This window comes from Callorhinus ursinus, unplaced genomic scaffold (genome assembly GCF_003265705.2).
Source record: "Callorhinus ursinus isolate GAN/ISIS: 27379988/994484 unplaced genomic scaffold, GSC_fseal_2.0 scaffold59, whole genome shotgun sequence".
Taxonomy (NCBI): Eukaryota; Metazoa; Chordata; class Mammalia; order Carnivora; family Otariidae; genus Callorhinus; species Callorhinus ursinus.
Genome location: NW_027397121.1, coordinates 2,832,393 through 2,860,048, shown reverse-complemented (window position 1 = coordinate 2,860,048; position 27,656 = coordinate 2,832,393). Strand labels below are relative to the sequence as shown.

The window sequence follows — 27,656 nt, the reverse complement described above, 5'->3', positions numbered from 1 at the left end:
CCATCAAGCTTGGCCTGCCCTTGAGCCTGCAGTCCAGAAAACACCCTCTGCTTTCAGAGCAGGCGTCAGGGCAACCACAGCTACTGAGGCACCTTGAGAAACAGAAAAGCTGGGGGAAAAGGTGGTGGAGAGAAAGAGGAAGGAAACAAAGTAGAGAAGGACCAGAAATGCAAGGAAATGGAAAGAGGGCAGAAATGGAGGTGTGGTGGGTGCGGGAAGTCAGTTGGCATTTACTCAAGGGGTAGAGCGAGCCTGAGGGGGTGCCACTGCTTCTTCCTTTCTTTCTTCTTGAGATTTGAAGGACGTTCTCTTTCTGTGTTGTTGCCTGTGGAGTTGAGAGATTGAGCCGCCCATACTGTCTGTCTGGTTGATTCTCAATCCACAACACAGCGCCTGTAACATCGTTGGGAGGAGGGCATGACAAGGAGTATCCCCCTTTGCCCTGGGTACCTCCTAGTACATGGGCATGGGGCCTCACCCGCTGCTGTACGTGCTGTCATATGCAGTGTATCCTGGTGGGTGCCTGGCAGCCAGCCAGCACTGGCCTGTGGGGCTCTCTTCTGCAGCACATAGCCAGGCCCACTTCACTAAGGCTGACGGGCTCTCCACAGCAGTACTCGGGGGCTGCCATGCAAATGTTAGATGCTCCCTGTGACCACAGTTCTCTAATTATCAAGCAGGATATTGCTTTGATGCAGATGGGTTGTTCTTAGGCCATAGGCTGGGAGGTAGCAGGCAGTGGCTACTGCAGTTGAAGACATTTCCTGTGGGTAATGGAGGCTTAGTCTTCGGGCAGCCCACTTGAGCCTTGATTAGCTGAGCAGGTCTGTTCCGCCCTGGGCTATGCTGTCTAGCAGCAGGCCTCTCCACACAACTTACGTGCTCTTCTTTGTGAACCATGTCAGCCCCATGGCCCCTGGGAGATGGAAGCTCTGAGTCAGCACACGATGGAGTCTGTGCGTCCTTGTGATTAAAACATAGGATGACATGTGCTCTCTAGAACAGTGCACTGCAGTGTTACAGGTGCACCTGGGAAGGGGAAAGTTTCCAGATCTACAAATTAAAGGGCCAGGTTGGTGTTAATACTCTTGTATCAATTAAACTGCTCTTCCTTTGAACTGGACTGTTAGCTCTGGATTAATTTTCCACAGAATCTAGAGTAATTGACCAAATACCGGGGTAGAGTAGGAAATGAATGTCAGTGGGAATTTGGGTGATTATGTTCAGTTCTTCATTATCTGTACTCAGCTCATTTGTGATCATGAGTTACAGCAAAGTTTTAACTCCAGGAGAGCATCTCATGCCATCTTGGACATTTCTGGGTTGCCTCTCAGAGTGAGCTCAGGGAATATAGGCTCATATTAATAATGGCAATAGAAAAGCATACTTAGGAAAGTAAACCTGCTACTGCAAAACAACAGAATGTATCGAAAGCCAGACAATAATAGTTTTAGATTGTGCTCACGGTGCTCCTGTTCACCCGGGTAATTGGAAGTAGACTGTGTGATGGTGTTCCTCTCCAGGAGTGGTGGGGAGGGGCACAGTTACCAGCATTAAACATTGTTTTATTGCTAGAAGTAATTTTCTTCTATTTTTAATGAGTCAGATATTGACTCAAATTATTTATTTATTCATCCTACTTACTTGAGTTCCAGAGGAAAAGACGGGAATGAAACTGGCAAAGTCCCTGACCTCATGGTGCTTTTATTCTTCCGGGGAGAGATGCAGTAACAGGGTACTTGCTGATGGGAATGAATGCTCTGGTATAACAGGATGACAGAGAAAGAGAAGGGCAGTGGGGGAGGGGGCTGCAGGGAGGGGTGAGAGGCTAGCGTCTGGAGGAGGGGAAAGCTGAGCCAAGACGGAAGAACTGGGAGAACCATTCAGGGAACTAGGAGAAAAGTGTCCCAGATCAAGAGAACAACAGTGAAATGGCCTGAGGCAGGAACAACTTAGGCAGATCAGGACCAGAAAGGTGGCCCGTGTGGTTGGAGCACAGTGCGTGAGAAGTGGGGCAAGAAGGGGGGGTAGTAGGCCTTTGTAAGGAGTTAGAGTTTAACTCTAAAGTTGTGGGAAGGCATTGAAAGGTTTTAAGCAAAGGAGTGGAGTGATCTGATTTACATTTTATATTACATTTCTGTCCCTTTGGGAGATAAACATAATGCTTATGCATAGACTATCAAGAATACATAAGAACTGGTAGTAGTGGTTGCTTTGCCTCTGGGGAGGGTAACAGAGAATGGGATGGGAGACCTACTTTTTGCTGAATATTATTTCATGCAAATTGAATTTCTGTTATATTCATGTATTACCTATTCAAATACAAATTAATTAACAAATAGTGAAAAAGTACATCCTAAGTCACTTACCAAGAAAGAAAAGAAATCCCTTTAACCACTCTGAGAGAAAAGGCTTGGAGGACAGCAAAGGAAGAAGAGGGCAACTCATTGTGGGCTCTTGCTAGCCATGGTGGAGGCCTGGCCTCACTCCATCCCAGCCCTGCTAGCCTTTGTTCTGCTCTGTCAGCATGCTGTACTCATTCCTGCCACAGGACCTTTGCCATGGGATGATGGGGAGAAGCAGGGCAGATTCAGGACATCATTTAGAAATAAATCCGAGATTACTGATAAAGTTGATGTGAGGAGTAGGGGAATGAGTCAAGAAGGAGTCCTGGGTTTGGCTTGAGCAGCTGTGTGGATATGGAATCATTCACAGAGGCAGGGAAGATGAGGAAACCAGCTAATACAGGAGTCAAGAGGATTGAAAGTTCTGTTTTGAACATGTTACAGTTGGGTTCCTGTTAATCAATCTAGTTGGGTGTGTTTGTCAAGTAGTAAGTTGGACATAGGAGTTTAGGGGAAGAATTTGTGGATGAAATCTAAATTCCAGATGCATCAGTGTTTAGACTATACTTGAAGCTTTGGGTCTGGATGAGATTTACTTAAAGGCAGGAATATATGAAAGTGTAAGAGTACTACTTTCTGTGGTGGTTTCAGAAGGGAAGCCAATAAAGGATTCCAGGGAGCTGCACCCAGCAAGGTGGAAGGTCAGGAACATCACAGAACACTGCAGAAGCCAAGGGGGAGATACTACAAGAGAGGGGGAAGGGGACAAGTGCTGCTGAGAGGCGAGGGTGAGCACGTTGGATTTGGCCATTTGAGCTCTTGACTGGCTTTTACTTATCCCCAGAGGTTCACATAACACTGTCTGTAACCTCTCCTTCATTCATTCAGTCGAAATATTCTGAGTGAACCACCCACTGTTCGAGGCACTAAATTACAGAAGCATGGTCCTTGCTCTCGTGAAATCTAGTCAGGAAAATAAGTCAAATGAAAACATTGCACACAAATGATACCTACAGTTATAATTATGACCAGTGCTTCAAGGAAAAGACGAGGATGCCATGAAAAGCATATAATGGGGCCCTAGACTAGATGGTCTTCCTGAGGAAAAGCCATTGAAGCTGAAGAAGCCAGAATTTGGTTAGGGCAGCGTCAAGAACAGAGTATAGGGGGCGGAGCTGAATGGCATGAGAGTGAGCTAAGCTGGTGAAATTGACTTTCATTCTTGGGAAACCATTAAAGGGTTTAAATAAGAGTGAGATTATCAGAGACAGGGGTGTGTGGAATCACTGTGGCTGCTGTGAGCAGGATGGATGCTCACTGCTGTGAGGTCGGCAACCACCCAGAGAAGGCTCTTGTAGTAGCCCTGGCGAGAGATACTGGTGGCTTTGACTGGGTGGTGGTGGTAGAGATGGAAGGAAGAGAAGGAATTTGAATTTTGGAAATAGGATCCACAGGATTTGGTAGTTGAATATGAAGATGCCAGTGATGACCTAGGTTTCTGTCATGAGCCACAGGCAGCAGGATGAGCCTGTTCTTTTAGAGTGGGGGACACTGAAGGAGAAGCAAGTTTGTGAAGAAGTATCAAGTGTTCCATTTTGGACACCTTAAGTCTAAGTTATCCAAGATATCCAGTAGATAATTGGATCCAGAGGCATAGAGCTCCAAGGAGAGAGGTCTGGGCCAGAGAGAGAAATTTCAGAGTGGTTGGCATGTATGGTTAGGGTTTGAAACCTCGGAGCAAGTGTGGGATGAGACAAAAAGAGAGTCCAGCACTGAGTAATTCTAACACAGGACAGTAGATGAGGAGCTACGAGCGCAGGAGAAGGAAAACAAGGAAAGCAGCCCATGCCCCAGGGAGCAGTCACAGAGCCCATGGTTCCAGACACTGTCAAGGAGAGCTGAAAAGGGCCCATTGGATTTAGCAATGAGCAGGCTCCATTCATGGCGTTTGTTATATAACCAGGCTGTAACCATATCTGAGCCCCCTTCCCACCCACTCTCCAAGTGAAAGGGAATTGGGCTGTGAGGTCAGCTCCTCCTACCTGGCCAGATAAGTCTCTAGAATCCTAGGGTGGGCCATCCATTCAGTGGGGGGTTTTTAACTATCTCTAGTCTATAGTCTGTTTTCAAATCTGAACTGTCTACAGCTAAAACATTCTGCCACTAAAGCCTCTTGCCCTCCAGAGGAGGGTGTGTTTAAATTAACTAGCTTTAAAAATGGAGAATCAAGAAGCCAGCTTCTCTGCCCTCTCCTCTACATGCGCTTAGAACAGTGGACAGCAGATATCTGTTGTGGGACTTGTGACTTTAAGGCTTAAATTTTGTGAAAATAGAGAAGAGCGTGCTTATACTCTTGAGGTCCTCGGAATGACCTTTTTGAGTCAATGTGGTAAAAACAAGAGACACGTAGAGAGACTTCATTCTTAAAAGAAGCACCAAACCAGCGCATGTGACACTGGCACAGTTTGGATAAAAGCACAATTGTTTTCCGAGTGTCTAGAGCCCATTCCTTTCCCTCGTTCCTCCTTTCACCGCAGTTCCCAGTCCCACAGTATCAGGGAGATGGACACGGGCTCTTCAGCACGCAGCCCGCACGGGACCAAACTGGAACACACACACGCTCCGCCTCTGCTTGTGAGAGAGGCTTGCTGGACTTGCAGCCATCACCCCCACAGGAGCAGAGGAGCTACTCTCCACTGTCCTTGGAAAGTTTCCAGGTCCCTTTCATGGTGTCCCTGACCAGTGAGTGCTTTCTAGGCTGCCCTGTGTCGTCTTGATTTAAATCAAGTTTCCCTAAAATTTGCATATCTTCAACAGAAGTCTTTACTGAGCTAGTCACTTACTGTGCATTTACAGTCTGTACAAAGAGGTTTGTGGAGAGGGGCAGACGACACCATGCATCACATGTTCAGAGGAAGATTCCACATTCATTCTCCTTTGTCAGTAGCAGTTCACTTAGGAGAAGGAAAGCAGGGAGTGAGTAGATGGAGAGGTGAAGGGGAGGAGAGGAGGAAGGACAGGGCAGGGGGGCCCCCAGTGTGTTAGCTATACCGGGTAAGGTGAGGGGGTGACAAAAGCCGGAAGAGCCATGCCAGCAGCAGCCAATTGCCTTGCGCTGGGGGCTTTCCGTGCACTGGCTGCTTTCATGTCCATAACCCCATTTTATGAGAGGCACAGCTGAGGCTCTGAAAGGTTAAATGACTTAGTCGTATCACACAACTGTCAGAGCAGTGCAGCTGGAACTTGAGTCCAGTACTTTGGTTCCAAAGCACAGGCTTCTCGCTGGATTATCCAGAAAGAGACCTCGAGGTTACCCTGTTTATGGGACTTGCCATAGCAGCAAGGGTGGGACTAAGCCATAGATCTTTCCCAAGTCCAGTCTGTCATCTTTGTACTCTCCCATGACCTCACTATATGAATTGGAAGGCCAACGGAGAAAAATGGGGGAAGTAATCCTTTCTTTTCCAAGTGTTATTCTGGACACACATGGCATTTACAGTCCAAGGCCCCCTGATAGTCTGTGACTTGCCAGTGTCGTCTTCAGGGATGGCTAAGCAGGCCACAGTTCTCTGGCAGGCCTGGTAGCTGAGCTGCTCCCGTGCGCCCAGACGGTGCCCTTGGTGGCCCTTGGGGAGGATGGGTGGGGCCCTTTTTCTTGCCTCCATTGCAGCTTTGGAGCTGGTTTTCCAGGAGGGCGCTCCATTTGAGAAGGTAGTCTTCTAAAGGACAAGGTAATGCTGAAAGAGAAAAGCAAACAAATGTCGAGTCTGCTGAGAGGAGGGTAAGATGACCCCAGAAGTAGAAGTTTCCTGCCAGTACCTTACTGTTCTTCCTGAGACCCTGAGAGGCTGGCATTGGTGGGGGGAGGGGATGGAGAGGAGGCCAGGAGTACCAGTACCTCCTAGGGTTTTCCCGATCCTTAAAACCGCCCGAGGTACCAAGAGGCTAATACTCCCTGCTCTCAGCTACTGACATGAAATGATGTTTGAAGGAGCAAGTCATTATTCCTGTGGCAAAAACCACCTAGAGCCATTTTCTCTTAGTTTTTAAATATATGTTCATCTGTAGGTAAAACAGCCTAGCAGAATGTGAGCCTGCAGCCAACCCCTTCTCTTTTGTGCTGAGGTGTTACAGGGCTTGCTTGGAGGGGGGGTTCTCACAAGTCAGAGTTGATGACAAAGTATCCTTCATGGTGCAGGTGCCCTGCCCCACCTCCCACCCCTGGTGCCAAAAATAGGACTTTTTCCTGGGGGGAGGCAAGACCAAGGGCGGCAGAACTTGTTCTCTGAAGGACAGGCAAAGGGAGGCCGCCGGAGTTGTGTGACAGCAGACATTACTGGAACAGGGCACACGTTCCCCCCAGAGCAGAGGAAAGGGGTCATATGAGTTTTTGCAAGAAGGGAGTGTCTAGAGAGCAATAAAAGATACCAAGAGGGGTGAATTTTTTATTCTTTTAAAATGACATGTGTGCAGACTGCGTTGGGAGCTTCGTCACGCTGGACCGCGACGGTTTTCTCTCTGCTCCTGCTGACTGTTCTCTCCAAGCCGTTTGCTGAGTGTGCACAGCCGCCCGAGGAGCCCCTCACACAGGAGGTTATCCTGTTTATGGGACTTGCCATAGCAGCAAGGGTGGGACTAAGATCTTTGCCTTCTGTCACACTGCCTCTTGTTCTAGCAGTTAGCTTGTGTCTGAATGGTATTATAATTGATTTGGGGGGAAACAGACGACTGCTTCTGTTTTAGCACTGTCTTGGTATGTTTTACTGGTTTTTATTAAATTCTTGAATAGAATAGGCTCTTCCAAATTGCAAGTTCTCCTTCCCTCTGAAGAACAGACAGACTGATGCCCATCCATCCATTCTCTCCCCCAGCCCAGCTAAGCACTGTGTCTGCCAACTCCATGAGCCAGGATATCCAGTTCTGTTTCTTGGAGTGTGATGCTTTTCCCTCCACCTTGCAAAGCCAGACGTGGAGGAGAATGTAAAGCAGACACATTCCATTCCCGAAACACCTGCAGCTGCTTTGCCTGTACCGTGGGTCTGATGAAATAAAATGCATTAAGATCCTTTAACCCGTTTGTGCTACAAATTCTGCCTTGGGCATTGGGTCAGTGGCTGTGGTGTAATCGGGATTGCTGCTGGTGGGAGTATAAATGGCCAGTGCTTCCCAACAAGCTTTCCTGTAGCCACCTGCTATTCCCAGCATGTACTTACAAATGAGCTGTGAGGTCAGTGTGCTGTCCTGAGCTTTAAGAAACTTTTACCTTGCTGGAAAAAATGTGATTCTTTTTTCTAATGAGCTTGCCTGGTCATTTCAGACACATGGGTCAGGCATATTTGTCATTTGTTGTTTAAATAGGCACGTAGATCACAAGTGGTGCCTATTGATGAATTGGGATTTGGAGTGTCCGTTACCTAGGTTTCTCAGGAAGCTTTGGGAGGTCTCGGGTAGGTTCTGTTTGCTGGAGCCCATGCTCATGCGTAGGAGCAGTCTCTGATTTTCCTCCTCACTGGGCACACCTGCCTAGACCCCAGCACCACGCTACAGCCAGCAGACGGGGGACTGGCCGGCAGGTGCACCGGGACGGACGTGTGTGCACACAGCAGCATGCGTCTGGCTGCACACCCGTGGATCACGTTACAGAGTCAGGATTTTTAGTTTCTCCTTGAACCTTTGGCAATTTGAAATTCAAATGAGCAAGAAAGTGTAAGGTATTTCTTGTAAGTGAGGGTAAAAAGCACCCAAACACCTGGAGCTGAGGCCTGCCCTGGTCTGTGACTTTACTAATAACTGCCACTGTGGGTGAGCCTTCAAGGGGGGGAGGGGGTGTGTATGGAATCTGCAAGAAAGCAAATGTTTAATTAACTAAAGTCCAAAAGTATTCAGGGCTGCCCAGCTTTGCCAACTTTGAAATAGTGCTTTTTAGGGGCACCTGGGGGGCTCAGTCGGTTAAGCATCTGCCTTAAGCATCAGGTCATGATCCTACGGTCCTGGGATGGAGCCCTGCATCCGGCTCCCTGCTCATCGGGGAGTCTGCTTCTTCTGCCTCTGCCCCTCCCCACCGCTTATACGCTCTCTCATAAATAAATAAAAAAAATCTTAAAAAATAAAATAAAAATAGGGGCACCTGTGTGGCTCAGTCGGTTAAGCATCTGCCTTTGGCTCAGGTCATGATCTCAGGGTCCTGGGATTGAGCCCCGCATTGGGCTCCCTACTCAGTGGGGAGCCTGCTTCTCCCTCTGCCTCTCCCCCAGCTTGTGCTCTCTGTCAAATAAGTAAAATCTTTAAAAAAAAAATAAAATCAGGTAAAATAAATAGTGCTTTTTACTCCAAGATGAAGCCGATAAGCAGCATTTCTGCCTGACAGGGATTGAATAAAAATGTCAAGGACTCAGACTTTGTGGATTTTGGCATTGCTTTCTTCATCTCCCTTAGGAAATTCCATGAAAAAAGTTCCAACCCCTGCTTAATTCTTAGAGTTTGGAGGGAGGTGCTGGGGCGGGGGTGTTGGCGATACAGGGCCTCAGCCAAGGGCGGGCACTGCTTGCAGAATGTAAGGTTGCCTCCCTCCCTCTGCCCCCAGCTCCTCCACCCACCTGCCCTGTCCCCCGGTACATTAGGCATGTCCCCTGGCTTGTGGGTGGGGAGCAGCAGAAGGACTGAGCTGGCAGGTGAGGCAGTTTTCTGGTTCAGCAGCCCTCAGGGCCCTGCCTGCCAGCACTACTGAGAGGTGAAGAACACAGGGTCTGGGGGGAGCCTTCTTCCCAGTGTTCCTCTTGGTCAGTGATTGTTGTGGATTTTTGTAAACGAGTGAGTGAAACAGGAAACAGTGCTACAACTTTCATAGCACTTAGAGCAAAGTGTTGTGTGTCATCTTTGATAATGGCATTTGTGCAAATTGTTCTCGGTCCTGTGTGTTTAGTCTCAAAATACCCAAACCCCTCCCTGTGTATGCAGATGTGAGGTTTTAACTGTGGATGAGGGCACCAGGATGAACAGTATGATTTCCACATGTTAGCTTTAAAAGCTGAAGGGTCAGGTCGGAAGTTTGGTTCCCACAAAATGAGCATCTTTAGAAACCTGTATTTCAGGTCTTTGTGAATCTTAGAGAAATGAGCCTCAGTTCTGTTTTGTGCTGAGAATGTGTTTTCAGGGCCGTTGGGTATTGGGCGTCTTCAGGTTGATGTGGCTATGGCTCTTGGCTGCCGCAGGCCCCAGGTCCACATCCGGAGGGCTGAGTCCAGAGGTGTGGTTTCCATTAAAATGCCTATCCTCCCACAAGATGCCCCCAGGCTTCTCTGTTTAGGGCAAGTGACCTGAATGCTGACTTCTGTATTCCTCATGTCATGTGAGGGAGAAACCCTTTCTGGACAGAGGGGGTTAGATAGTCCCTAAATTATGTTTTCTTGCCTTATGCCATAATCCTGTGTCTGTGATAGTGACAGACTTAAGGAAGCTTCTGGTATCCCCCATCTCTCACTGTCCACAGCCCCAGGCTTCAGCACCCTGGGATGAGCCCAGGGTAGGTCAGCCACCATGGCCATCTAGGCAGGCAGCCTCTTCTCTCCTGATGCTGCCTGCTTAGTTGAAGAAGACTTTTTCAGATTGAGGGCGTGGCTGCTGGAGACCTTCCCGCTCAGGCTCGTAGGGAGGGGCTGACTGGGATCACCTGCTGTGGTTGGCCTCCTGTCCCTCTTCCTACACGCTGGATGGCCTGTCAGAAGCCCAGGGAGTGGCCAGCGGAGAGGGGCGTGCATGGAAAGAGGGTAGGCCATGGAACAAAGTGCTCATAGAGCCTTCTTCACCCTCCCTTTTTAATCAAGGGCTCATCCCAAATTGCTCCTCAGTGCCAGCAAACAAAGAAATGCCCACACAAGTTCTTGAGTGTTTTGTGCAGATTTATTGAAAACAACTCTGGCTGCCTTATAGGAGCTCTGCGGCTGCCTCCCAGGCCAGAATGTCACGGAAAACCAGTAATCCGGGGCTCTAAGGAGTAGGGTGACCAGCCCTGTGACGTGGCACGGAAAGGGCTGAGGTTAAGCCACATTTAGCAGGCAGATCATATTTTCCAAAACTTTTGCTTTGGGGGTTTTCCTTCTCTGTTGGGGATCAGCATCCTTTTAATCATACTCTCCACCCCCTCCTCATCCCTCTGAAGTACTGTTATGTGGTATGTAGCTGTTGTAGGCAAAAGTATATTGAAATTATTTTTCAAACTACATGATGCTGAACTATGGGGCCATAAGGAGAGTATGGCTATGGATTGTATGTATGCAAATGAGCGACTGAATTCAATTTTGATCTATAACTTCTTTAAATCAGGGAAAAAAGAATTGCATGGTACCCCGGGTGATGATACCAAACCCATATTGCAGCTCAGCTGATCAATTCATTGTCCTCTGTGCTTTCATCCCTTCGGACATTGCCTTGGTTGACGCTCTCTGGAAAGGCCCCAGTTGGTTGCTAGTGAACGGTGTGGAGGATCGCCTGGTCCAGACGGGCTGTAAATCCCAGACAGGCATTTTAAAATGGTGTTCATTACTGAAATTAAGAACAGTCATCCTCCCCAGCAGCCTGAACTCATTTCTCCATATCCGTCTTGGTCTAAAGAATCCAATCAGAGAGTAATTGAAAGTTCATGACACCTGCAGAGGTTTCTGGAAACAGATCTGTGGGTACCAAGAAAAGAGGACAGAGATTCGTCCCACCCACCGGTCATTCCCGCCCTCCCCTGTATCCAGAGCAGCCCACTCCCCACCACTGAAACCGAAATGCATTTAGCCGATTGGCTGCTCTCCGTGGATAATGCCTACTCAGCATTTGGGACAAGTTCCAGCATGTAACTTCCTTTTGGTGAGTGACCCTGACAGGAGAGGGGATTGAGCTTAATTTATACCAGCTAATAACCTCAGTGCAGCAACTTGGGCAGCCAGCTTTCCAGAATTTGCCCAGACTTTTCCCTGGGGAATGACAGTGCCGTATATTCTAATTGTTCCCCTTGCCACTCCCAAGTACAGCTGCCGTGTACTCGTTTTCACCTTTCCGAGATCAAAGCCAAGTGTCAAGTTGTGTCTAACAGAGGTGCGCGGAACTCAGATGGAGAAATGTGTTTCTGGCTGGCCGGAGAATCCTCGGGCGGGGAGAGAGAGAGAATCAGGCAGCTGCTGTGGTTGTCACGGCCTGTTTCCTTTTCCAGACGGAGCCTGGGGTTCTCAGATCCCCCGAGGTGGCGGCTCTCTAACCGGCAGAAGGCAAGCTAGGCAAAGTCATGGGGGTGTGTAGTGAGGACAAGACTAGAGCCTCTCCCCTCCACCCCAGTCTGCCTTTGACTAATGAGGTGTTAGGCTGATCCAGGGCCGAGTTAATTTCAGAGATAATCCATTTCCTGCTACTTTGATTCAGCCAGCACCATTCATCAGAAGCAGAGAAGAGCGCCTGGGACCCTCTCCTACATCATCCCAGTATCTTGAAAATAGGAAGGGGCAGCAGGGGTTCTCTCACCCCTTATTGTAGATGTTGAGGTTATAGAAATATGTCAGGACTTGGTGACAGAAATGTCTACACACACATCATGCCACCGTATTGTGGTGCCCCCCCCCCCCGGCCCCTACTTTTGCGCCGGGTGTTTCCCCCCCCCCCCCCCCCCCCCCCCCCACCCCAGGCTTCATCCCAAAAGACAGTTGTGTTTGTTAGATGGAGGGTGCATATTGAGGCCATCCACACTTAGGCTGGGAAGTCCTTTAGGACAAAGACAACTGCTCTCCAATATCTTCGAGTAATGAACTTATCAGTAAATATAACACATGAGCTCATTAATCTTAACTTTGCTTTTGGACCAAGTGGGAGCTCGGCTTCTCAGGAGACAAAAATTTCATCTCTTCTTTTTCTTAAACCCAATCCCAATTTAGAGTCAAACATATTGCCCTGCTGTCCCTGGGAAGCAGTTAATAATGTGTTTTTTCTCATAGCGGATGGTCCAGACTCAGCCTGGTCACTCAGGCCCCCAGGCCATGTGCACGTGCTCTGTACACAGTATGAGCTCAAGGCATCTGAACAGGGCTGGCTGTATCAGCTGAGGAATGTTCTCTAGATGAAATGAATCTTACAACTGTTGCCTGTCCTGGCTACTCTGTCTTTGCTTCAACTAATGCTATTCTTCTAAAATCACTGCCTCCACCCTTCTTCAGCTCTTATAAGAGAAATTGAGGATGTAGAGATGGATGCATCACACCTTTTACAAGGGGTGGCTACCCATTCACTCTGGGCAGTGAGATCTAGGTGTAAAAGAAGTCTTGAAAAGAAAGAAAGAAGTGCCTGGGAGGACATGTTGTTTGTGAGGAGAGCATTGGCCTGGAAGGGCTGCTGTGGGATGGGATGCCTGCCCACGCGCACAGCGAGAGGAGGTTTAGGAAAGGTTTGCCTACAGGTGGGTCCTGTGGACCTGGGGTAGGCCTGTGGGGCCTGTAAGTGTGGCCACATAGGACTGATGGGGTGAGCGGGGGCAAGGAGCCAGCCAGCACTGGCCGGTGACTTCCCAGCCTGGATCTCCCCTCCCCCTCCCCGAGAGAGAGGGACAGACAGACCTAGGGGACATCAGTTCTGTCCCCTGCACACACATCCACACATCCATCAGCAGTTGTAGAGATTGAGCAGAATGGGAAGGGAAAGGGCCATATCCTTGGCAGCTCTGTGTTGCCTTTGTCCTCTGAGTCTCCCGCTGATTCCCTGAGGGCCTCTCTTACTCTTTCTTCTCAGACTTTACCTGTACTGTTTCCTTGCTCTGTGGGCCTCGCCTGGGTCCTTTGTTCTGCCAGCCCCAGCAGTGTCTCCCTTGACGTCTCTGCTCCAGAAAGAGAGGAGCAGCCCTGCAGCCTCCTGACCTACCAGGTGGAGTTAGAAGCATCTAACCTAGAAGGCTCCTTTGAGATGGCTGGCGATTAGAGCACATTTCTGTTCTTTCCCTGATTTATTTGTAATACCTTTTCCAGCACTTGAAATAATCCATTTTCCTTTGAGAGCCTCCCCTCACTTGTGGGCTGTGGTTTGATCACACCCACCATCCCCCTAAGCCCTCACTATACAGGAGGTAGAATGTAATTTAAGCCATAATCATTTCTGCTCCCTCCTGCCCTGCCTCCTAGAAGTGGTGGGTGTCCTGTGGTAGATACTAGTTTGCCCAAGCTGGGAAAGTGCTGAGCTGGCAGCTCTCTGCCCTCCCGCCTATTTGGTGGGTAAGGAGGGGGCTCAGAACCCACTCATCTCCTAGGGAAGGGGGTGTGTCTCACTGCAGCAGTCGTCCTTGGGTTCCACCTTCAGGGTTCAGGCAGGAGCAGTGTTGAATGCAGAGTCAGCCTTTAGGCAGCCACCCTTGGACATTCTGAGGCCCCTGGGCTGACTTGAGGGGCTGGGAGACGGGAAGGTGCGGCCCCTTCGTGGGTGGCACTCTGATAGACTCTCTCTAGTAGCAGGAGCGCCTGCCCTCCTGTCCTCCAGACCAGAATGAGAGCTGGGCTTTGGGCGTTTGGAGGCCACCCTAACAGTGTGTCTTCTCTGCTTCTCCCACTGTTGCAGGTTATGTGTTCTGTATGTTACATCGCCTCCCCGAGCAGCATGACTGTACGTTTGACCACATGGGCCGTGGCCGAGAGGAAGCCATCATGAAAATGGTGAAACTGGACCGGAAAGTGGGGCGCTCCTGCCAGCGCATCGGGGAGGGGTGCTCCTGAAGGCCAGGCATGGCCGCCACATGACGCTGTTCTTAGTTCACTAATGTTAGCCTTATTTAGGACAAAGTCAGCCAGACACCTTGTACTGGGCACGCGTCAGACTACAGCCAGTCCGTTTCCTTTCTTTAGCCAGCCATCCTGGTACTGTAGTTTAGGGGTTGATGGTGGTTGAAATTGATTTCTGGCTGGTTACTAAGGTGCCTGCTAGCCATTGTATAAAATTAAAACATGAAGAATATTTTTTTTTGAGCATGGCTAGTGGATTTAAAACAACACATACCTGTCACTGCTGGAGTCAAACTTTTAAAAAGCCTTAAGCGGAAAGTGTTCCAGATGGAGACTCTGAGTTAATAGAGGAGTAGAAGCTGGTGTTAAAGTTCCCATGACGCACATGGCTTTGCCAGAAACTCTGGTTAATGTTCGGCCTTTCACCTCTTCACTTATCCTTAGTCCCAGTAGCCAGGATACCTGATGGCCACGCGTGCCTTGGCCACAGGAGGCTGTTGAGATTGGCCACGTGGCTGGGCTGGGTGGTGGCTTCGCTCTCCCACAGAGCTGGAAATGGGGGTGGGGGGGCAGGTTCTTAGGAAAATTTTTTACCTGACTTGCTATGAAAAAACTCTCTCATCACATGAGAAGAGAAACAATAACCTCACTTTGAAAATTAGCTCCACTCAAGACTAGTCCATGTACGAGACCCATCTTTTCTACACAGGACCCACGGTCATGAGAAGCAACCAGGGGCGCACCCTGACCCCACTGGCTCTGGTTTGCCATTTGCCAAGTGCAGGGATCTGGCAATTGATCAAATAAGGCTAATTACAGCACAGCAGCTGCGGCTAGGATCTACAAACTGGCCTCTGCAGCTAGATTTCTATATTGGGGGTTTTTAAAAAGACATTTCATAGCCGACGGGAATCAGTAGAAGGGCTGGGGAGCAGGGGGGAAGCTGCTGCCTGCAGGCTCTGCCCCCTTCAGCGGCCGCCCGCCCGGCCCTCTCTGGGCCAAGAGGCAGTGCCACGGCCCAGCCCCTTGTGCTGCGCAGCTCCGTAGTCCGGGGACCACCTCTACCACACAGCAAGTCTGGGAGGGCGAGGCGGCCTGCGTGCCAGGGGCAGCGGGGGGATCTGTCTAGAACAGTGGTTCGTGGCTGTGGCCCAGCTCCGAGAAAGACCTTGGCTCTGGCATTGGGGGTGGGAGGGCACGTTTCTCAGCCTGTGCCGCTTCCTGCGGGCAGAGAGGAGTTGGTAGCCATGGTAGCTCAGGCCAGGTGGGGAGAGTGGATGTGGGCCTGTTGGCCCAGGTTAGGGAATCCTCCCCGATCAGGTGGGGGCGGGTAGGGGAGACAGGATTAAGATTGCCTGGAAAGCCTGAGCAGGGTTGAGCGGGCCAGAGACCCCACATGGTCCAGGCTGGGGAGAGTCGGAGGCTCCTGCAGAGGCGGTTTGGATCTGTCCACACACAGGCTACTGGAATAGTTTAACCCAGCAAACTTTCCCTTTTATACCACGACCAACAGTTCAGTTCGACTGTCTGTAATTCACAGCCAAACACCTGCAGCTACAAATGTGTTTTGATCCGGAATACTAAAGTAGGAAATCATGCTCTTCCCAACCTCTTCCTCCCATCCACCCCCACCAGAGTGGAATCCGCTGCAAAATCTCCAGCCTTATTCTTGCTTCAGGACCCAGACCGGTGTCTTGCTCTAGGGCAGCCCAGGGCAGAGGGGCCAGGTCTGCCCGCGTTTACCACTGTTGTCAAGCCACGGCCCTCTGGCCAGTACATGGCCATCCTCAGTGAGGCGGCCCACCTAGGCCCCCCGCCAAGCTCTGATCCCGAAGAGGCCCCCCTCCCCCACACGCCCTTCCGGCCCTCCTCAGGCCCCACCGCTGCTGCCTCGAGGCAGGGATGGGAAGCAGGCTCTCTGGGGAGCCCAGGGGCACACAGGGCTCCAGCCCATGTTCACTTCCTGGTGGTAGAGCTGGGGGTGGGGGGAGGGCTTGTCCCCTGCAGTATCTGTTCTGTGAAGTTTGTTAAATGTAAGGAAAGCTTAAATTCTTGTATCTTTAAAAGAGAAGATCTTATTTAACCCTTTTGTGTTTTAGATTTACTTACACACATAGCCTAGAGCTCAGTTTTAGTTTTAACATTGTGAAAATATTAAAAGACTCTTGTAACTTTATTCTTTTTTCTCCTGCTGAAAAAAAAATTAAACCAATCGTATGAAAGTTTGGATTTCTCTGTTTTGCCAGTTCTCCTAAGTGCTACCTGTATAGCCAGAAAAATGGTGGACTGTCTCCCTGGCCAGGGCTTGGATGAGGTGGGGGAGCAGGTGGCTCTTGTGTGCAGAGAGTGCCTGTCCCTGCTCTGGGCTCGAAGCTGCCCCCCTTGTTTCTGTGGGAGGTCATGCCTTGGGAGGCCATGGGGCCTGGCCCTGGGTGAAGGTGTGTCTGTTGGGCCAGGCCTTTGCCGGCAGCGAGGAGGTTACATGTTGGGGGGCGGGGGGGTGGTGGGAAGAAATGGGCACCCGCCCTGAGGGCTCCTCTGTGGTGTGTGGGTTGGTCGTGCCTGGGTCCTGGGTCCTGGGGTCTGGGGTCTGGGAGGGGCAGCATCTGGAGGGAGGAGCAGCATGATGGATATGCTGTGTGAACTCTGGTGTAGAGGAGGCACTTCGTACGCCTTAAGGTGTTCAAAAACATTTCGGGAGTTGTAGTGTCCCTCCTCACCACCTTTAAGGCACAGTGTTGACCACACAGTCGTCATTGAAGATGATGAAAACTCCTCGAGGAAATCAAGTGGGGAGAGAGCACAGGAGTCCGGTGGCCTTGGAACACGCCGTGCCTGGCCGTGCGCCCCCTTGTCCCTCCTGCTGATCTGGGAGGCTTTGTTTGCACCAGCAGGGGCCACGGCGAGAAGAGAGGGCGGTGGGAAGAAGCGGCAGTGATGAACAGGGCTTCCTGGGGTGAGTGGGCGGGGAGGCCTGCGGCTTGCTCCAAAGGGGCCTACAGAGAGGGGGCACCCCAGCAGGCGCCAGAGCAGCAGAGATGCCCAGGAAAGGTCTGCAGCGGCCTCAGAAATTTCCTCCTTTGCAGCCATTCTGCCCGAAGGAGGGCTCCAGGAAAAGAGGAGTAAGCAGAGACGAACGTAGAGGCCTGGAAATCCGGGGGAGTGCCGGGCAGCCAGGGGTGAGGCCCGCCTGCCGTCTTGACAGAGCTGAGGGCTCCACCCTTGATCCACGCTTCTGTCCCAGGGATGGGGCAGGAGTCTGACAGAGAAAATTAAGTAAAAATACACCGTTTATTAATGCCACACAAAAAATACTAAGGAAGAGGAACCATGGACCATACGTGACAGCTGTGATTGCATACAAATAATAAACATACAAATAATGATGCATGTTGCTCCGGCAAAAATTGATGACGGAACTCTTGAGACAGGGAAAGTATGTGCAGCGTATAATGGGGCTAAGTTCTTGTGTCCAAGTCAGCAGATAATGCATAAAACTGAAAATTCAAGAGCGCAATAGAAGCATGTTACCTAGAAATGTGGAGGTAAATGCAGAGGAAAAAGCTAAAAGTTCAGTGGTTCTCTTTGGGGGTGGAGGACGGGAACGCGGTGAGCCTTACTACCACAACTATACGCATGTGTGACAATTTTTTTTAAAGTTTAAAAAAATGACAGAAGGGACCAACTCTCTCAGGCTGTCAGGACTTCAAGAGCTCAGGACCCCGGTGATGCAGAGTGGACTACAGGCTTCCTGGCCAGAGGTGTTTTGGAAGATGCAGGTGGCTGGTGCATCACAACACACGAGGCAGGACTTCTTTTTACCATAATCACGACACCCTGGGACAAGTTACCCCACTTCACTGAGCACCTCCTGTGTGCTGGGCACTTGAGGAAAACTCGGGGGTTAATTCTGGCCAGGCCAGCCCGGAGCTTCCAGTGTGGACCTCTCTCGTGTGCTCTCCTAGTGACCCACAACCCAAAATACCCAGCAGATTTATTTCCCTTGACCTACATCCTGTTCCCCAGGTCTACATATAAAGGTGTTTCCGATCAATGACTGGATAGCAAGCCAGGAGCAAGGGGGTGGGGACATGGGGCTTCAGCAAACAGCTGACAAAACTGATAGCTCGCTCTCAGGACGTGTGGGAGAGGGCCAGGCTGGGAAGGGGTGCTCAGCCCCTGGGCTCACATGCGGCCGCTGGGCCTTGGGGGCTGGTCTCTTAGGTTTGAGCAATTAAGCTGTTGGCAAGTGAGAGGCTCCCCAGAAACCTGGGGACTCTGGTTTCATGCATGTGGGTAATGGGTTCATGCGTGACACCTTGTTGGGTCCACAGACTTGGGAGGCCAGACTGGGCTACTGGTTCCTAGAGCTCCACTCCCTCACCCCACCTTCGTCAGGCAGCCCTGTACTCTTCTCCTCTTGGGGCTGAGAAGAGCCTGAGCTCTTGCGGGGAGGAGTGTGGATTTGATGGGGGGCCAGGGCTGTGGAAGGCTTTGGGCAGGGAGGCCACAGGGTCAGCTGTGAGAATCAGCTGACACCCGGGTTAGGGGGAACTGTGGCCCCAGGCCCACTAGACTGCAGAAGAAGGTCTGGGCCAGAGGGTCCCAGACTAGGAGGGCAGGGATCTACTCTATGTGACACAATGCCCAAAAGGAAAGGGGAAGTCACCAGGACACAGATCCCAAAGACAGAAGCTCCTGGTGCACACCTTGTATGTCAGGGGCCTTTTCCAGCCCACAGGCCCGGCCGTGGGGGCCCTCATTCAGCACCTGGAACATGCTTGGCACCGATCCAGGCGCTGGGGATACCATGGTGACCAAAAATACTGTCTGCCGTGGCGGGGCAGGGGACAAAAGGGAATAAATGTGTGATACAAAATGGGTGGGGGAGGTGGTTAAGAAGGGCAGGGCCCTGGGGGCTCTTCTCTGAGATGGGGACCATCCAGGGCTGGAGCCATGGGTGTTAGAGGAGGATGGCCTGCAAGGGAGGAGGTGGGAGGCCGGGGGGGCGCTTAATAAACAGGCAGTAGACGGTGGTGGCGCAGGGCTCAGGGAGACGGGCTGGGTCGAGAAGTCAGTCTGGACTCAGGCTGAAGGTAGTGACAGCAGGAGTTGCTGACAGAGGGGCCAGGGGTGAGCAAGAGGAGCTGTCGGTGACTTGCTAGCTTTGCCCTGATGGAAGGATGGCGGTGCCATCCATGCCGGACCCCGGTGGGAACACGCGGGGGCAGGGGGTAGATCACAACAGACTAAGCTGAGGTGTGGGCTACACATGGGGGGGGGAAGGTGGGGGAGACACACGACCCAGGGCCAGAGATGAGCCTTTTTAAGGCGTCAGCACACAGCCATGCACACAAGCCCCAGCCTGGCTGCGGTCACTGGTCACTGAGGGAGGAGGGAGTCCGGATGGAGGAGGGGAGGCCGACCGGGCCGTGCCAGCCAGGGGCAACCCAGTGTTACGAGGCCCGGGGAGACGAGAAGAAGCTGCCAGCAGAAGGAGGAGACCAAGAGAGCGTGGAGTCCTGACGAGTGTCCAGGAGTCGTTGCTGTCATCCACGGAGGGGCTGCTCGGGAACCCCGCAGCCAGAGCCTGGCCACGGGCGGGGGGCCGCGGAAAGCAGGGCTCGAGTTTCGCTGCACGAAATGCGGAGAAGGGGGCACAAGTGGAAGGGCTGCGGGGGCAGGAGAGAGATCCTGGTTTTATGCTGACGGAGTGCCCCTTGGCAGGAGGAGGGCTGCGCGGTGGTGGAGGGAGGGGGCGATGCGGCGCGGCGCCCGCGAAGACGCGGGGGGCACAGGCAGGCAGCTGGGACGTGGCTCCTCGGGGCGCCGGGAGGTGGGGTGGGGAGTAGGAAAGGTTCGACGGCCACCTGAGGGGACTTCCAGGGAAACGCAGTTTTTAGCTTGAGGCCCCTCACTCACCAAGACCCCCTCGAAGCCCCTGCAGTGGGCCTTGGCAGTGGGTTCGCCTCTGCCGTGCTTTTATACAATTCGCAAGAGTGAGATACTTGAACGGCAGTTGGTTAGACCTGGTCCCTGTTCCATTCGAACTTCGCCTCCCTCACACTTCCTCTTCTGTTGGGTGGTGCTGAGGTGACATGGGCATTTGGGGGGCTTGGCCAAAATGAAGTCGAGTTGGGGACATAGTTTGGAGGGAGTGGGGTATACTTGTGTGGTGCGCTGTCATGTCGGTGGTGAGTGGGTTATTGGTGGTTGTCCCGGGGGTAGGGACACCTTCCAGGAAGACTCCTTGCTGCCCGCCACGCTGATCACCCTGTGTTGTGACTTGAATGATGGGAGCCATGGAGGGGAGACCTGAAATGTGCGGAGCCAGAAGCCAGTCTGCGGAATGTTCTTCCAGTTGTCGGATGTATAAACTTAAAAGAGGAAGATTTGCTTCTCACTCGTGCCTGCTCAAGATGGAAGTTTGCCCCTGTTCGAGGAGTAGGCTGGGCCAGGCAGCCACGTCCAACTGTAAATGCACCATTCCTTGTGCAGTGCAAAGTGGGTTAAAGATTAATCTGGGAATTCTTGACTTGGCCTGGAATCCTACAGCTCACACAGCTGGTCAGGAAACCTGATCATGGTTTCCCCACATTTGACAACAGTTCTAAAAACTTATGTTCGTGCCAGTTGAGTTGTGAAGATCAAAGAAACTTTTCTAAAGTATCAGTAATTCAAAGTTTGATCAACCGTGCCAGAGGAAAGATTGAGGAGTCTTTCTGTTCTTAACACCGGGTCAGGAAATGGTTTTCCCTGCAAAGGGCGATCAGAGTGCACAGCCCAACAGCCAAGGGCCAGGCCTCACAGACGCGTGTCATGGTCGCTGAATGGCTGTGTTGGTTTTCTAGACTTTCTGATGTCTGGGTATGTGTCCAACTTTGAGAAACGGGTGATTTGCTGGTTTCCAATTCTTAATATTCATCTATGAACCGAGTTTTGTAGTCTTTTTCCTAAAGGGGGGCCCCTATAAGGCTGGGCAAGAGTTGAAGCTGGGCATGAAATGGTTAGTCCCCAGTGTGACCCAGGGGCCCACGGGCCCTTCCCTGTGTCGCGGGCTGAGATGAGGAGCTTGAGTCTGCATGTGAGTCGGCCACGTAGCTGAGCACACTTGGGTCAGTCAGCCAACCCGATGAGGGAGCGGTGTGCTGGTCTGTGTCCCAGGGGCCTCTGGGTGAGAAATGTCGTGAAGCTATTGTGACTTAAAACTGGTCCCTACATGTTTTGACACTCCTCCCATCAAAAAGCGGAGGCCTTCCCCTCGAACGGGTGCTGGCTTTGGCGCCTGGCTCTTTGGATGACGAGTACACAGCAGGGCGAGTTGGGAAAGGCCCAGGAGACGACCTCCAGCAGCTCGCTGTCACCGGCTGCCTCGGGAGCCCAGGGCTGACGTGCGGGCGTCGCCTCCACTAGGACCGTGAGGCTCGTATGTGTACATGTTGGCAAGGGTAATGCAAATGTACGTGTTGGCAAGGGTGTGGAAACCGTGGGGACCTCTGTGCATTGCCGGGGGGAATGTGCAGTGATGTGGCCGGTGTAGAAAGCAGTTTGGTGGCTCCCCAAAACGTTACCCGGAATTACCATATGGCAGCAGTCCACTCGTTGGACTCCAGCCCACAGACTTGAGAGCAGCCACTCAAGCATGTGCACACACGTGTTCCCGGCCGCCCTGTTCACAGCAGCCGAAAGGTGGAAACTGCCCAGGCGCCCACCAGGGGCTGAATGGATAAACAAAATGGGGTGTAGTCCTACAACTCGGCCACGAAAAGAAATCAAATACACTTGCTGCAGTGTGGACAAAGCTCAAAAACACGAGGCTGCGTCCAACAAGCCAGTCACAGATCACACATGATGTGATTCCGTTGAAGGGAGATGTCGGAATGGGCAGATCCATAGAGACTGAAAGCAGATGGGTGGTCCCGAGGGCCCCGGGGAGACGAGAACGGGGACTGATTGCCTCATGGGTGTGGGTTTCCTTTTGGGGTGATAAACATGTTCTGGACCTAGGTAGAGGTGCCGTTTGCACATCGCAAATGTACTAAATGCCACTGAATTGTTCATTTAAAATGGTGGATTTTATGTTCTGTGAAACTTCAATTAAAAAGAGTCTGGCTACCCTGCAGCCTCGCACTTGCGAGACCATGTGGAGAGCCCAGAATGAGAGAGAGAAGCCCCGGAGCCCAGCTGCCTCGGTGCCCAGGGCACTCGCCAGGTCCACGGGGAGCGAGCAAGTCTTCGGGTGACCTGGCCTGGCCCTCCGGCTGACCCAGACGACACCAAGTGGAGCAGTGTGTCTCCACCGAGCGCTGACCAATCTGCGGATTTGTGAACAAAATAATTATTGTTTTAGGCCATTAGGTCCTGGGACGGTGGGTCTGCAGTAACGTGGCGTGAACAGGTGACGTCTGACGGCAGCCGGGAGGGCTCGGTGCCTTAGGCATGGTGACTGTAAGTGGGTTGAACCAGCCAGGTTCTCAGAGGTGGTGGTACCAGGCAAGCACAGTGGAGCAGACAGCTGCTGGGGGGTTAGACTGGGGGTGACGGCACCCGCCCTGACGGACTCAGCAGGTGCTGATGAAGCAGTGGGTTCTGGTACCTTCGTTGAGATCCTCACCAGTGACCCGCCCCTCCCCGTCCCTGTGGCACCTGGTCAGCCCCGGCAGCAGGGGATGGCAGCCCCGGCCCTGGAGGCAGGACACCGTTCTTGTCCAGCTGGGCCTCCAAGTGCCTCTCTGCCAAGGGGCCCACTCCCTTTGGCCTGTGCCTTCGCTGGGGAAGGTGGAAAATTTCACCATCGCAGACACTCCCCCAGTGGTTCTCAGGGCTTCGGGTGTTGGCTAGCAGCCCCTAGCCAGGCTGGGCCCTTTGATGGAAACAGGACACATCTTAATCAGTAATGTGCCAGACATCAACCCGGCCCTGGAGACAGCACCCCTGGTCAGGTGCCCCAGCGCCTGCAGCGTGGGGATGACAGAGGCTCGGGAGGCACAGGGCGGCCCGGCTACTCCTGACTGCTGGGCTGACGGGAACGAGGTGACGCAGGTGGTGAGGTGTCGACTTATTTCTGCCGCTCCCGATGTCCAGACAGTGTCCAGTCACCCCGGCCCCACTCCTGGGCAGCAGGCCGCTGCCGTGGATGGAGATGCAGGACTCAAGACAGGAGCTGCCCCTCCCAGGGGGTCTGACCAGGTGGAAGACCCAAATGTGCAGGAACCAGGGCCTCGGGATGGAGGTACTTGTCATTTTAGAGCCTGTTGTGGTCAGGACAGGTCTGGCTGGGCATTCGCCAAGGATTAGAGCCAACCAGCTTTAAAAAGTAAAAGTGACTCCAGGGCCTCAGAGAGTATTACTGGGAAAAGAGATGACCAAGGATGTGACATTAAATTGTGTAGGAATCCTGTTATGGGAGAAAAGAGCCAGGGCCTCCGCAGAACTGTGCTGTCTCCAGGTCTGGAGCATTGTTGAACGAGGGTCTCCTGTTGCCACCAAAGGGCCCACCCAGCTAGGATCTGTTCCCCCCCCCCCCCGGCCCGAGACCCTGCTGTACCCATCGGGTGCACCTGCTGGGGTTTCCCCACAGCCGCTCAAGGTCAGCGGTTTGCCCCAGGGCCCTGCCCACCCCCCGGAGCACCACAGCCCCGAGCTGGAGGTGCCCACGGGCTGCTGCTGGAGATGTTCTGAAGAGCTCACGTGTCCAAAGGGCACCGAGAAGCCTCGCCGGGAGGGCCAGGGAGGGCAGTGGACAGAGGAGCCAGGGCTTGGGCGGAAAGTGCCAGAGAGTGACGTGGGGCTTCGAACTCCCCTTGCAGCAAGGACAGTGCAGGCGGAAGGGGCCCCCGCTTTGGGCCAGTGGAGTCCTGTGGGCACACACCTGCTGCGCGCCTGCCGCCGGCCCAGGAGCGTGGCCCGCGGTCTTGTTGCAGCCCCACCGGCCTCCGGACCAGCCTGTCTGCTGTTCTGGGCGCTGGGTGGGCCCGGGAACGAGGGCCCCCCCCCCCACCTCCGCTGCGTGCAGAACGCACCGGCAGAGACGCGACCACTTTATGAATCGGCGCGCGTGTCCGAAGGGAACTGGGCGCTCCGTTTGCCGGGCGTCGTGTTTGTGTGTACAGGTCAAAGAAAGCTCACCGTGGCTGGAGGCAATCCCTCGGCGGCTTATCTTGCACCATTTCCTGAGCTTCTGGCATCACCTCCTTCTTTTCCAACTCCGGTTTTTATTTGCAAACTCTCTCTCTTCTTGGCCATTGCTCGTGATTTAGGGAGGGGGAGGGGAGGCAGTGTTTACCCTTTTTATCGTACTGCACGTGTTGCATGTCAGTCCAGACGGCTGACTGGCCTCCAACTAGCCGTCTGCCATCTTGAATTCAGAGTCCCAAGACCTTCAAAATGTAAATAGATGAAACAAGTAGAATATACCGGAAATGTTGCAGTCCCAGACAGGTGAAGGACTGAAAATGTGTAGCCACTTCGGAAGGGTTGGTCCTTCCAAGTCCTGGGCAAGTATGTCCCAGGTACAGGTACTGTAAGTAGTCGCTGGTGGAAAAATATTGTCAATGGAAGAAAAGCTAAGACCCTGAGAGGCAGGCAAAGGCTGTCCTTGAAGTCTGATGCCACGCCTCAGTAAAATGAAAGAAGAGTGTGCTGGGAGGATTGGATACATTGAGAAAGGAAAGTGGGGTCCCAGGTGCCCACACAAGAGCCAGCCTCAGGGACTATCTCAGCCGTGGTCGATTCCAGAAAACCAGATTCCACCCGAATCAGGCGCCCCCTAAATCCCATCCGTCCTCAGCCCTCTTCTCTTCTTGAAGCCTCGGGGCATTTGCCCCACTGATCTGCCCTCCCTGCGAGCTGTACCCCCGAGCTGTTCAGGCACAGGGTCCCTGGTCCCTCAGCCGCCCTTGCTCTCACCTCCCCAGGCTCTACCCACTGGGGATCCCGGACTCAGCCCAGGACCGTCTCTTCCCTGCTGGTGATCTCGTCCCAGTTACATAAACAATGGTGACACCGCACTCTCCGTGCTGCCCTCGGCTCCGGGCTGGGGTCCCAGCTGCTCGCACCTCTAGTTCAGTGTTCCTCCAGCCCGGGTGGGTTGTTGGGGCCGAAGCTGGGGGGCGCTTGAGAATGCGGATCCCTGTGCCCCACCGGCCCGAGTCGGGACCTGTAGGTGGGGGCCGGGCACTCCATCACGTACCAGGGGATTGGTCCGCACCGCGGTGGGCCGACTGCTTCCAGGACTCCTCTCAAACTCGAAGAAAAACCTGGTACAACCATGACAGACTTTCCACATGGCGCTCAGGAAAAAACAGAAACCCAAGCAGTTTATCCCCTGAGCTAAGCTGAAATGAACAGGACCATCCCCACGAGTTCTGGTTCCTGTGATAATACAATCCTGAATATTTCCTGCAAATTGATACTCCGTGTGTGAAAGCAGTTCTACCCCTAACTTTCGCTGAGCTGATGTACCAAGATAAGTCGTCACCTTTAGGGCTAGGGTAAGTGAGAAGCAGCTCCTTCTCCGTCCCAGACCGTTTGTGTTTGTTGAGCTTCCTTGCATTCTACAAACCCAGCGTGTCCCCAGCCAGCTGCCCCATCCCTGGTTCTGTGAAGGCGACCCCATTTGGAGTCGACCTTGACCTTGCTGCTTCTCTCTCGGCACCCGACCCTCACATCCTGTCAGCCCCTGGAGCTCGCCTGGTCCATGCAGCACCACCTCTCCCTGGATTTGTGCAACAGCCCTGCCCCCTCCTGCTCCCTCCTCTTCGGTCTACGAGAATTCTCCATCGGGGCAGCCGGGGAGCCTGTTACAGTGTCAGACCAGGGCCCTCCTCTGCTCAGAACCTTCCACTGGCTCCCACGTCACTTGGACAAGAGCCCAATGTTCTCTAAGGATCCTGGGGCCCTTCCCTGCCCTCCCCACCCCCTTGCTCCCCGGGCCCGTCACCCTGGGCCTCACCCCTGCCCCTCACCACGCCAGCCCCGCAGCAAAGGCAGGGCCCTGCCTTCCGCTCTCCCTCCTCCTGGGAAGGTCTGCCCAGAGGGCCTCAGTCTCTCCCTTACCCCCGGGGCTTAGCCCAGGTGTCCCCTGCCTGGTTTCCACCGGAGCGTCTGCTTCTAGTCCTGTCCTTGCCACGGGCACAAGGGCATGAGGTGCACTTACACCCGTGGATGCTGTCTGTCGTCCGTCCCCCTCCTCAGCAGTGTAAGTGCCATGAAGGCAGGACACGGGCCTGCTCTGTGCTCCTTGGTCACTGCTACGGCCCCAGCACGAAGAAAAGGGCCCGGGCTGCGTGGTGGTTACAGCCTGAGGGGACCCGGGGAGCAGCTGCGTGGTGAACCCCAGTCTCTCTGGATTCGGTTTTTGTCTTTTTCAGCACATCGATGAATTGCCGGGAACTGCAGTCCATTCTAGACGAACGAAACTAGGAGGTTCGCTCACACGACGGTGCCTAAATCCGGGTTCAAAACGGCCTTGACAGGAGGTTCCAGGGCTCAGCTACCACCACCGGAGGGGCGTTAGCAAAGAGAAATGTCAAGTCCTGCGCGCAGGTTCAGAAAACAAACACGCCTACCTGCTCCAAGCTGTTCTCGGTGACAAGAGCTCAGTGCGAAGCCAAGGTCGGAGGCGGCCAAGTGCGGTTGCGTGGGGTGGCGGCCCCGGCCCGGCGGCAGCAGCGGACTCGCCAGGGTGCACACGTGCTGCCGGGCATCGTGCCCCGCAGGGCCCCGGCAGAGACAGGGCGCTGAGTGAGCACGAGAGAGCAGCAAGGCCCAGAAACCCCAAAGGCAGAGGAGCTTGGCGCGCTCTGGGAAATTCAGGGTATACACAAGTTTGGCAAGCGTAGCTCGTCGGCCAAGTCCCACAGCAACCCTGAAACACTCCTGTCATCCTCTGCATTGAGCCGAGGCCCGCCTCCCCTCTAGCTTTTCCAGGAGCTGGGGCTGGGGTGGCCTCAGGACCTTAGTTACGGGGAGAGTTCTGAGTGTTCCTGCAGGCGAAGCTGGGCCCCAAGGCCCTGGGGTGCTCGGCCCAGGGCTGGGCTCCTCCCGGCCATGGCAGGGCCCTGTGCTGTCGTCGCCTGCAAGCTTCTCTGATTCACTGGCAGTGCCTGGCCCCGGGGATGGTGAGACCCCGCTGCCTGGGGCAAGGCCTTGGAGGGAGCAGTCGTTACGGAGGCTGGGGCTGGGGCCTTGTCCCTACCATCAGGCTCCAGGTGGGCAGAGATGTGCATGGGGAGTGACCTGGAACCTGGGGCTGGGAGCAACCACGGGAGGACCAGCCTGCCCCTGCACCCTGGGCAGCGGGCGGACGCGCGTCCACCTTGGACAGGCTGGTCCTGTCTGTACCAGCGCTGTCGGATGCACTGTCTTGGGCCACAACCCCTGGGGCTCATGTGACAGGATGAGAATACTTGGTGACGGATGGGTGGGTGGACGGTAGTAGTGACTCCAGTGTTCCCAGGGTAGCCACGGAAACCCAGGCCCCAGAACCCAGATCCCCTCCTTAGAAGCCTCTCAAGACCCTCTTGCCCAACTTTCCTCTGCTGGCGCCTCCCACCTCCAGACGGGCTGGAGACCCCCT

The 27,656-nt window shown here is 53.3% G+C and overlaps 1 protein-coding gene across 3 annotated transcripts in view; it reads left to right on the top strand.

Moving 5' to 3' along the window:
- The window catches only part of ZFAND3 (zinc finger AN1-type containing 3), a 329,473-nt gene extending 315,164 nt beyond the window's left edge, over nt 1–14,309 (top strand). For all 3 annotated transcript variants that reach the window (XM_025862526.2, XM_073884968.1, XM_073884969.1), the window contains one exon: nt 13,917–14,309. In XM_025862526.2, the coding sequence (XP_025718311.1) occupies nt 13,917–14,071 (155 nt within the window). In that variant the 3' untranslated portion in view covers nt 14,072–14,309. The remainder of the gene's footprint in view (nt 1–13,916) is intronic.
- Nucleotides 14,310–27,656: the final 13,347 nt, after the last annotated feature.